Below are 10,584 nucleotides of genomic sequence, written 5' to 3'. Positions count from 1 at the left end.
AGCAAATGAACTTTTTAGCAACAAGAGAAGATCTCATAAGAGCGATAAATCTCGATTAAAAATAAAATGTATGTTGCAACAGTTATCTCGTGCCACCTTTCCCCGAAGCACCTTCTTCCTCGAGCTCACGGAAAGCGCTCCCCAGCAGGGATGAGTCAAGGCCGGCCCAGCGCAGATACAGTTTTAAAAAGGCGTACGGATATCCATCACAATACAGGCTGTAGTCGTAATTTCAGAGACAGCGGAGGGCTATTCTCAGTGCTTTTCCGAGCCATCACCGGCTCGCCTCTGGCCTGAACTCGGTGCACAGTGCGATAGACCCAACTCGCCCGCCCTTCGAATCAAAAAACGCATCCCGTAATCTCAGCTAGAAATTATCGCCTTCGCTTTCCCACTCCCATCCCCAATTATTAAAACCCTAAACTCTCCCGAACTCGAATTCCCCCTCTTCGATCCATCCATGGTGGCCTAGAACCCGAATTTTTCCTTTTCGATCGATCGAGGGCTTCGAAGTCGAGCTCTGAAACCCTAAGCCGAGGAGGACGCCATGAAGGCCTCCATCAGGTTTCGGGAGGACCAGAAGCCCCTCGTGAGGGCCAAGATCCCCATCAGCATCCTCGGCCTCCCCTTCCTCTCCGGGGTTTCCGCCGGCGAGTCCCGGGAGCTCCGCCTCGACCTCGCAACCGCCTTCGACTACGGCCCCTGCTTCCGCGTCTCCTATCGCCCCTATGACTCCTGGAACCCCTTCAGCCTCGTCGTCAAGACCGGGATCGGCGCCTTCGGCTCCCCCTGTGGCGTTCCTATGGCGATGACTGCCGAGTTCAACCTCCTCGGCGCCGGCGCCGTCGCCGGCGCCCCCACCTTCTCCATCATCTTCAAACCGCGCCTCGGCGACTTCAGCATCAAGAAAACCACCGGCTCCGCCGTCATCGCTCCCCCTGTCGGGAGGAAGATCGCCCTCGATGCCGACAGGGAGGGATCGGTGGACGGGGTCGAGACGCCCGTCATCGGGTTCCGGCCGGAGAACGGGAGCCACATCGGGAAGAAGGTGAACGGATTCCTGACGGATTTCACCGCCGGAGGCGGTGGGATCCAAGGCCTCCTCTCTAGCGCGGAGATCTCCGCGAGGAGCGTCCTCCCGCTGCGGAGCCGTGCCGCGGTGAGGTTCCGTTGGGGGCTGAGGATGCCGCCGGAGCTCCGCGCGGCTTACGCGGAGGACGCTGGCTGGGGGAGGGTGCCGGCGGGCGGGATCTCGCTCAGCAAGCTCCCGCTGCTTGTGATGAACAAGATCTCGATCGAACACGTAGCGTTGGACGTTGGGAAGTCGAAGGAGAAGGATGCCGTCGCCGGCGGCGACGTGGCAGAGGCGTGCCTGTCGGTGAGGCGGCAGCTGGAGACGCTGCAGGCTGAGAACGGGCTGCTGAGAAAGGCCGTGGAGGAGCTTCGGGCTGAGATCGGCAGCGGGAAGGTGGCGCCGGTAGCCGGAGGTCAGGTCTCCGGCAGCGCTGACGTTGGGAAGGGCGGGAATAAGGCGGCGGCGGGGAAGAGGGACCGCCGGACCGATGGGATGTCGCAGGAGAGCTCCGGGAAAGTGGCGGCGGACGAGGTGAGCGAGGAGCTGAAGAAGGCTTTGATGGGCGCCGGAAAAATCTGAAAGCAGTTCGTAGTTTGGACGAGTTAGATTAAGAGTTGGGTGCTTGCGTTTTGGCGTAGTCCGTGGCGTGCGTTATATGCAAAATAATATGTTTATAAAGTTTCTAAGGCTAGCCTTATTGTGCTGCGGTCTTGTACAGTCGTTTGTTGGCGAGTTTGATGTGTACAAAATTTATGTTTTTGTGATGGAAGTCATTTATTAGACCACATTTTTCATCGTCCGCGAAGGTTTTCATCTCTCAAGCAGACGCTGCCGGATCTGAACGGATCGAAGGCCTGGATACCATGAGAAAATTTGAATCGACTTTTCCGTTGGGCTGAAACCTTGTATGTATTATATATTAGAAGGTACACTGTCACGCTATATTTGGGATTGCATTGATTATCCCTATCAACCAAGCTGTAGTGGAATCAAAAGGAAATGAATGAATCGGAAAACATAAAGAGAATATTCGGGATTTTATATCTTCAGTTACTTTATCAAAATTTGTACTTGAAGTTGCAAGAGATGCTTTCATAAATTCTGGGTTTCATGACTAACAAGTGGGCTTGATGAATCAGAATGTATGGAAATTAACATATTAGATTGGACACAACGGTCATAGATAGGATGTGGTCAAGGGCAGCGATCCGTTGTCATTGAATGGATTCAAGCATGCATTAGCATATCGAAGCGCCGAATTTATCAACCCGGTCGGTAGGGATTGTACGTTAGTGTTTCGATACCTTGCCATTGAGGTCATATAGTAGTACTTTGATATGGTCATAGTTTTTAATTGTCGAGTTGAATTTGATGATTTGAAAAAAAAATAATTTATGAACGATATTTGGATTTTGAGAAAAATTGAATTTAGCATGCATAATATTTCAATAATGTTGCATCTCTGGATTTGGTTTAAATTGATGAATTTCATATGCCTATTTTTTTGTTAATGATTATTTAGCTTATTGCATGATTTATCTAGCTAAAGTGTTTATTGCTTACTGGCATGTCTAATTCATTATATGATTTTTTACTGTTTTTACATATCTTAAAAATTAGTTTGACTCGGAGATTTATCATTGGACAGCGATTAGAGATAAGATTTTGATATCTTTATTTAGACTAGATTTTACTTTAAAATTGATGCAAGACTTTAGAATATTTATCGGTTTTGTAAGACTTTGATTAAATTAATTAGAATTTGAACGTCATAATTATTTTTGCCGCCTGATTTGATTATGATATCATGATGAAATGCCTTACATGTTTGTGGGGAGAGTTTTCTATGAGTATATGGCGGTTGCCGCGATCCCCAGCTCACGATTTCAGGTCAGAGGCGTAACAGCTATCTAGATTAGACTTGATAGATTCGGGTGGTGTACCATGCACTATTGAATTTTGACAAGTTGGGGCTGGACTTGGTTCCTTCAATGGAAGGGCTTTTGGAAGCCTTACCACCATCAGATCCGTCTGATGGTTAATTTCCTTTGGATGAAAGTCTTGTATCATCGGATGGGTTCTAACAATATAAGAGGTGCTATCAAATCAACTTTGCATCCTTTTAATCCTAGTTTGAGCCTAAGATAGGTTCGGCCTGCATCACTAAGCTAGGATAAGGGTGCATCTTTCGCATGAAAGAAAGATTCACCTTTCTAAATCAACCAATACTGGATCATCCACAGGTCGCCTAGAGATTTATGCAGGTGGATGAACGATGGAAGTTCGAGCGTTCCTATGGTGGATTCATATGGAGGAAGGTGAGCACTTTCACGTGAGCTATATAACCTCAATCCCAACAAGCCAGGCTCAATTGCAACAGTCTCTAACTCCGCATCGGCTACCAAAAAGAGCCACGATAGGATCTTTGACGGGGAGCAAGTAGAATGGATATGGGTACTATTTGTCCTTGGGTTGTTGGGTTAATAGGCCTTGGGACATTAGATCCCTGCTAGCCAACGTTGGATACTGTTGTAACCCACAATAAAAGGAGCCAATGGAGGATGAAAATTCTGGCATCAGAATCTTCTCCACTAGCTAGAACAATCTTTTATATTATCATCAACAGCTCTGTACTGGTACGATATGCCATGGTTTACATAATTTGATTTATTTAAAGGAAGTGAACGGTTAATGTCTCTTTTCTTGTTCTACTATATGCAATTTATGTATTTGTCAATAATAGTCTATTGAAGATATCAAATGATACAAACCAATGCTTGATAGTGTCATTGGTTTTCATAAAAATGCCAACTTACCAAACTAATAAAGTGTCTTGGTGGTTGTATTAGAAACTTGAAATCTCTCACCTTTATCAAGAGGACAAACTCTTATCATGTAGCTCACTAATTATGGGCTTCTTTCATTAAAATATTAGAAAAAATACAAATTTCCATTTAAAAGATTTGATAAAATATGGCTCGATCTGTTAAGAAATTGACTTTGTTCGCTTCAGGATTGAATGCAGTGTATTTGGTGACATGCTAAACGTACCCACGCGATGATAATTATGTGGCTTTTTTGGTGGTGGTGGTAGAATTACGTGCCTTGTTTGGATAGCCAACGTAACCCATTTTAAACTGCTACTTCACTGGAATTTTTCACCACCTTGGTCGTGAAAATGAGGTGATTGCTTCCCATGTAGGTTGCTAGTACCTTACTATAATTGACTTTTACTTGTCATTGATAAAGTCTTGGTATATTTTGTCAGCTTTCACATGGCAAACAGACTACTTCCCACGTAGCTGATTTAGAATAAGCCGATTTGATTCTTTATAAACCTTTTTTTACCCCTGCTCATGAATCACTGGTATTATAAAGCTTGGTGTAGGGACGTATGTTTTATTAGCATGTGTAATTTACTATAGCTCAATTTTACCTACAATCCACGATTGCTGGTGCTTCTGGACAACTTTCTTATGGCAAAATTTCTACAAAAAAAGAGTTTTATATGGAAAATTAATACAATGCTTGCATGGCTATTTAGAAGTAGCCACTTTAATCTTTCAAAAATCCCTACTTAACTATTTATTTTATTATTATTATTTTTTGTTTTATAAAAATCTATAATGATCGAACATTTTTTTCTTTTTTCACTCGATAAATAGCTTTTTCCAAGAACAAACATAATACTCTCCTTGACTATAGGATCTGATACACTCAGTAGAAATTATTAATATAGGGCAATTGTATTTATTGCCTCCTCTATATGTTATCCACAATAATATATTTCTAAAGATAACTCTAAAAGATAAATTTACTATACATTTTTATGTAATACCTTTAAAAGACAAATATTTTGAGCTTCAGTAATATCTTGCTATGTGGGATCAGAAATATTCACATCTATGATAAAAGGATAGTTAAGAATGTAAAAACTAATGAAAACATCGCCTCTGAACTAATGTCTTTAACTCCCATAATGGCTTCAAACAGGAAAATTTATGGCACCAACTTAGTCGATTTTGATCAAGTACAAATATCGAAATATAATATTTAGAATTGTTAGGCGTACAAGCATGCTTGACATGGGGCCTCACCCAAGTGCCGCATTTGGACCACCCGGCTTCCTCATTTTTCGCTCATAAAACCCGCCGCACCGCCTCACGAAACACGATAACGCACAATATAAACTTCGGCATCCGTAATTTTCAGCGAGCCACGTAATCGGAGCCCCTCCACAGGTCGAACTTTGATTTGATGCCTCAGCTCTTCTGTGTTCTATACCGTCACCTGATGTGGATCGCTGGAAGAAGCGGTCTCGCGTCCCACTCCTTCCCCCGAATTAAATCGCATTTCTTCTACGAAACCCAAAATAAAACGACAAGTAAAAGAAACACGAACAGGGGCAATTTCGTCATTCCGTCCCCATTCAGCTCTTTGGCTTACTTAAAACCCCCGGTCAATCGCGTAATTACGAATTATCTATAAAAAAGGGGAGTAATTTTGGCGTAAGAATAAAAGAAATGGCTGGCTCAATGGACTTGCGTGCTCGATACCAAAACCTTATATACGCCCCAAACAAGGGAGAGAACGGGTAGAAGAGAACGGGGAGGGAAGAAAAAAAAATATATCATAAAACTATAAAAAAGGGAAAAAATAAAATAAGAAACGAAATGAAAAGCTAGAAACGGGGAGAAGAGAGGGGGTGAAAACCCTAGGGCGCGTACCTGAGGTGACGATTGAGGCAGCTTGATGAGACTCATCGATGGCGAGATCCAGCGATCTGGAGCGAGAGATCTGGGGGACGTGGGAGGAGCTCCTCCTCGCCTGCGCCGTTAACCGACATGGCACCCGGAGCTGGGACTCCGTCGCCATGGAGTTCCAGGCCCGCAGCCCCTTCGCCCATCTCCTCACCCCGCAGAGCTGCCGCCAGCGTTACCGCGACCTTCAACGCCGCTTCGCCGACGGCATCGACGGCGGCGACGACGACGGCGGCGGTGGCGATGACTCGGCGGCGGCGGAAGTCCCCTGGCTCGAGGAGCTCCGGAAGCTCCGCGTGGCCGAGCTCCGGCGGGAGGTCGAACGATACGATGTTTCGATCGTGTAAAGAAATCCATTCCTCGCTTTCTTTCTATTTCTAGCTGTTTTTTGGCTTATCTTTTTATATACTGTTGGATGGAAATCCGACGGTTTGGGGCTTACAACGTTTGATATATTGATATGATTAGTTATTTTCTTTATTCTATTAGGTCTTTGAAAATAAAAGTAAAAAAGCTCAAAGAAGAGCGCGAACGAAGCTTGCGGGAGGCGAGATCCGGCGAGCGAGAAAATGATCGGAAGGATGACGAGAAAATAGACGGCGGATCACCGGAATCTACGCCGGGGTCGTTACCCGGAAATCGGATCTGTGGCAGAGATTCCAGCAGGTCGTGCAAGCAGTCCAACTCGACCGATCTGAAGGAGGAGGAGGAGAAACCCGGAAAGCCGGAGGTGGAGCCTGGATCCTGCGGAGGGGAAGCCGATCCGGCCGCCGGTGGGGGCGAGAAGGCCTCCGGCGAGGGATCCTACAACGGGAGCTCGGACACGATAGCGAAGGGCGCGGCGGCGGCGGTGGCGGCAGAGGCCGACCTACCGCGGCCGCAGAGGGGGGAGTCAGGCGAGTCGGTGGCCGAGTCGAAGGGCGGCGAGGCGGAGGATGAGGGTCAGAAAGAGAGCAGCGACGTCCAGAGCTCCGCCAGCCTGTCGAGACGGCGGAGGGGATGGCGGAGGAAGGTGGTTACCGGCTGTAGCGGCGGCGGCGACGAGCAGGAGGACTCCCTCATCGCCAAGCGGATCGCCGCTGAATCACAGCCGTTGGCGTCCTTCTTCGAGATTATCCGGTCGAACAAGTATGGTTCCGTTTTCGAGCGTCGGCTCGAGAGCCAGGTAATTTCAATTTCTCGCGTGCTTTATCCGGTATATAGGAATCCCTATCACTAAAATAAAGTTCACTGTACTCCGTTGTCGGGCACTGCCGCTAGCGTGGGCATAAGTTGTGGTTTCCACTTTCCGAGGAACAAAGTGAGAGCAGCTTAGAAAGTTGGATTTAGCCGCGATATCTGAACATTTGAACCTACGATCTCGTAATCTTCTTTGAGGCAACAAATGGCATATTGTCTTATTGATGTCTCGATTGTCATTTGTTGCCGCTCAAAACCCAATCTAACATATGAGTGTCGCTCTGCCCAATTGAGCTAGAGGTGTATAACACGATGTAGAGCCATTCTACAATCATAAAAAATATTAGATATTTTGATCTTGGGTTAGACCGGCCTTCTTGACCTGTGTACATTAACTGAGGTGAAGAACATTAACTGAGATGAATAATTCGGTAAAAATCGAGATGCCAGTCTGCTCGCACTAATAAAGACCAGCAGCTATGGTGACGCTGCAGTTAATACGTGATCAACGTATTTGCCACTAACGTGCTGCTCACGTGGGACGGTTAACACGTCATTAACGTGTAGCCGACCGTTACTATATGGTTAAGTTACGTTACGTCAAATTAGGTAATGAATCAATATATTATCCTATATAAAAAGGTGACTAGGAGGATTCTCGGGTAAGCTCGTTTGGAGACTCCTTCCAACAAATTTTCTTCTTTCCATAGAATCAGTCTATTATTCTGACTTAGGCATTAGTGGATCATTCACTGAAAACTTTTCGGTAAGTAAACTTCTTACATGTTATCCTCGAAGGTGACCAGTTTTTTTCTCACATCGGTCTCATCCAACCTCATTCAGTTTGATTCTCACCGATCTCAGAGTAAGCTGAGCAGTGCTCCAACCTCATTCAGTTTGATTTAGGATTTACCGGCAACAAAAATGATTAGAAGATCGTCAGAATGTGTCTAGTTGAGGAATCTTATCGATATTTAAGTCAGATAAAATTTCGAGAGAAAATAGATAAAAGAGAGATAAAAGTATCAGAATATGATATTCAGGTTTTGCTTTAGATTTAGAAGGTTTCATGCTTAGTATTTAAAGAGGAGATATGAATATGCATGATTATGATCGTGCGGTTCATAGGTGAGTAGTTGAGTTTTTTTCATATTCGCTGATCGAGATAATTAAGATATTCTTTTTCAGGTGTGTCGTGACATTTTTCTTGTCTGCTTGTCGTTTGTGATATTTCTTTTGGAGCACATAAAAATCATGCAAAGCTGTAATTGATCATATTGATTATTTAAAAATTTGGTTGATTATTAATTTTATTGGATACGTATTGTCATCTGATTGACTAACTGCGTTGTCAGGTGAGATTTTAGGGATGGTAAATTGGAACTATATCATTTTTGTTATTTGAATCATAATAGCCAGATTGCAGATACATATAACTATTCATATTTTTATTATTTGAATCTATTCATATTTGAGATTAGCGTTAAGAGGATGATAATCTCCGTGACACTTGTAAAGGTGATCCCCCGCCGAATAGTCGGCCTCTTATTCTTCTTATCCAGTTTACAGATAAACATGTCTACGTGGCAGAAATCAAGTTAGTGGCGGAGTTGTCGCCACGACCAATCAAGTCCGTCGCGTTTTATTATTTACATTGTCGAGTCATTCTAGAACGGAATGTGTTGCAACGGTCGCGTCGAGCCCTTACGGAAAACGAAAACGAGCGGGGATTTTTTTTTTATTTGGTTGGGACATGGCCAATTCACAATCAATCGCGGGGTTGGCGAGGGTTGTGATCGAACGGTCGAACCGAATGGTTACGTGACTTTGATCGTGATCGGGACAGTCCCATCATTTTTTTTTTCTTTCTCGCCTTGAGATCTCATGAGTTTTTGTTTTCTCTAGGGAGCTTTCTTTTTTGTCCGTCAGAAATCTGAAACTGATGGCGTGTGGTCACCGTTCACCCACTGGGTCCCTGATTTCGGGTGATGGCACTCCAGCCGTACATTTGAACCGTCCTAGTAGCGGTGGTGTTATAATTTTACACGAGTTTTGGAATTCTCACTATTGTTTACCATATATATTGGCTTATTGTATCGTAATATTTTGTTTTTCTCGGGGTAACTAATTAAATATATAATATTATTTATATAAATTTTTCTAGGAAACCGGTCGATATCGGAGTGTAATTCGTCAACACGTGGACCTGGAGATGGTGCGAGCGAAGATGGAGCGCGGAGGCGGAAGGGTGTATACTAGCGTGGAGTTCTTCCGCGACCTGCTGCTCCTCTGCAACAACGCCATCGTCTTCTACCCCAAGCACTCTCCGGAGTCCACCGCCGCCGTCCATCTCCGCCAGCTTGTCGCCAAGGAGATGGCAGCCACAATTCGGAAGCCGGACCGACTGCCTAATGCGGTGGAGCCCGCGCCGCTATCGCTGCCTCCTCCTCATCAGCCGAAGTTTAAAAAGGATCCGGACCTGGCCGGCTCGTTATTTGAGAAGTCCGCCTCCCCAGCTCCCGTAACTGCGTGCCGGAAGCGTAGCTTCATCTCCACCAAGGCCAAGAAGGAGGAGAGGGACGAGAAGCATGATTCGGATCGAAAGGAGCGGGAGAACGAAGAGCAGAACCTCAGCGCTAAGAAGAGTAATAACAAAGAAAGATCCGCGACAAGAGGCTTGAGGACGAATAAGAACCGCGGCGGAAACAGAGCAGGAGGGGGTGGAGGTGCGGCGGTGGGGAAGAGCCTGAACTCCGTTCCCGCTCCGAGCCGTAGATCCAAGCCTGTGGAGACCACCGCGGCGGAACAGGCGGTTAAGGCGGAGAAGAAGAGCGGCGGCGGGGCGGCCGCAGCCTCCAAGCGAAGCGCCGTGAGCTTCTTGAACCGGATGAAGCGGAGTTCGCCCTCGGCCAACGGGACGTTGCTGGAGAAGCTGAAGGGATCGTCCTCCGGGGGCAGTGGAAGAGCGGCGGAACAGAAGAAGGGGGTAAAAGGAGATGGCCGGAAGGACCAGAGGTCTCGCCAGGGAGGCGGCTCGAACCACTCGAAGAAAGCGTCGGAGCCGAGCGCTCCGGCGAAGAGGAGCGTGGGGAGACCGCCGAAGAGGGCTGCGGCTCCGCCTACACCGCCGCCGGCGAAGAAGGCAAGGGAGGAGGCGGAGGCAGCGCGTGCCAAGCCTCCGCTGGCGTCTTCGAGGAAGCGGGGAAGGAAGTGAGGGCGGTCGGCCGCACTCTCGGTGTAAATTAAGTACCCTACTGGGGGCTTAGTTGTAACGGTCTCATGTTATTATTATTGTTTATTTTTGGGCCTCTCTTGTCTTTTTTTTTTTTCATTATTTCTCCTTCTGGCTAAATCTTTCACAAATTGTAGTGAGAGCGCCGTCAACGGACAGCTAAAGATGATGCTATTTGTGGCGTTTTCGTGATCTTTGTGGGGGATCATGTCCAAAAGCACAGACAATCAAAGCTATGGCCTGGGGAAAAATACTGAGCTCAACTTGCACCATGGCGCAGTATTATATGTTTTCGCTGAATTCCAGGTTGATGTGAGGCCGGTAAAAATCGAACCGAA

At 46.3% G+C, this 10,584-nt stretch overlaps 2 protein-coding genes and 1 long non-coding RNA gene across 3 annotated transcripts; 2 read left to right on the top strand and 1 right to left on the bottom strand.

The window, feature by feature from the left end:
• Positions 1 to 2,116, top strand: LOC103713901 (uncharacterized). Its single transcript, XM_008800955.6, has one exon. It carries the CDS (start codon positions 548 to 550, stop codon positions 1,652 to 1,654), a length of 1,107 nt encoding a protein of 368 aa, XP_008799177.4. The 5' UTR covers positions 1 to 547; the 3' UTR covers positions 1,655 to 2,116.
• A 2,943-nt stretch (positions 2,117 to 5,059) lies between these two features.
• On the bottom strand, positions 5,060 to 5,942 carry LOC113463197 (uncharacterized). The gene is made up of 2 exons (XR_003387011.4): positions 5,803 to 5,942; positions 5,060 to 5,557 (listed from the first exon to the last, which is right to left on the bottom strand). It is a non-coding gene; the product is annotated as an uncharacterized LOC113463197 (long non-coding RNA).
• LOC103713891 (uncharacterized) lies at positions 5,582 to 10,322 on the top strand. The gene is made up of 3 exons (XM_008800945.6): positions 5,582 to 6,178; positions 6,325 to 7,000; positions 9,179 to 10,322. The coding sequence occupies exons 1-3, from the start codon at positions 5,841 to 5,843 to the stop codon at positions 10,226 to 10,228; spliced, it is 2,064 nt and encodes a 687-aa protein (XP_008799167.3). The 5' UTR covers positions 5,582 to 5,840; the 3' UTR covers positions 10,229 to 10,322.
• Positions 10,323 to 10,584: the final 262 nt, after the last annotated feature.

This window comes from Phoenix dactylifera, chromosome 11, assembly GCF_051530095.1.
Source record: "Phoenix dactylifera cultivar Ajwa chromosome 11, Ajwa_hap1_PhDact_Kaust_v1.1, whole genome shotgun sequence".
Lineage (NCBI taxonomy): Eukaryota > Viridiplantae > Streptophyta > Magnoliopsida > Arecales > Arecaceae > Phoenix > Phoenix dactylifera.
The sequence above is the reverse complement of the archived record's forward strand: the minus strand, read 5'-3'. Positions and strand labels throughout refer to the sequence as shown.

Coding starts and splice junctions, on each gene's coding strand:
- LOC103713901 (XM_008800955.6), top strand. CDS start 548: ATGAAGGCCTCCATCAGGTTTCGGGAGGACCAGAAGCCCCTCGTGAGG.
- LOC103713891 (XM_008800945.6), top strand. CDS start 5,841: ATGGCGAGATCCAGCGATCTGGAGCGAGAGATCTGGGGGACGTGGGAG. Junction 6,179..6,324: donor CGATACGATGTTTCGATCGT/GTAAAGAAATCC, acceptor TTATTCTATTAG/GTCTTTGAAAATAAAAGTAA. Junction 7,001..9,178: donor AGCGTCGGCTCGAGAGCCAG/GTAATTTCAATT, acceptor AAATTTTTCTAG/GAAACCGGTCGATATCGGAG.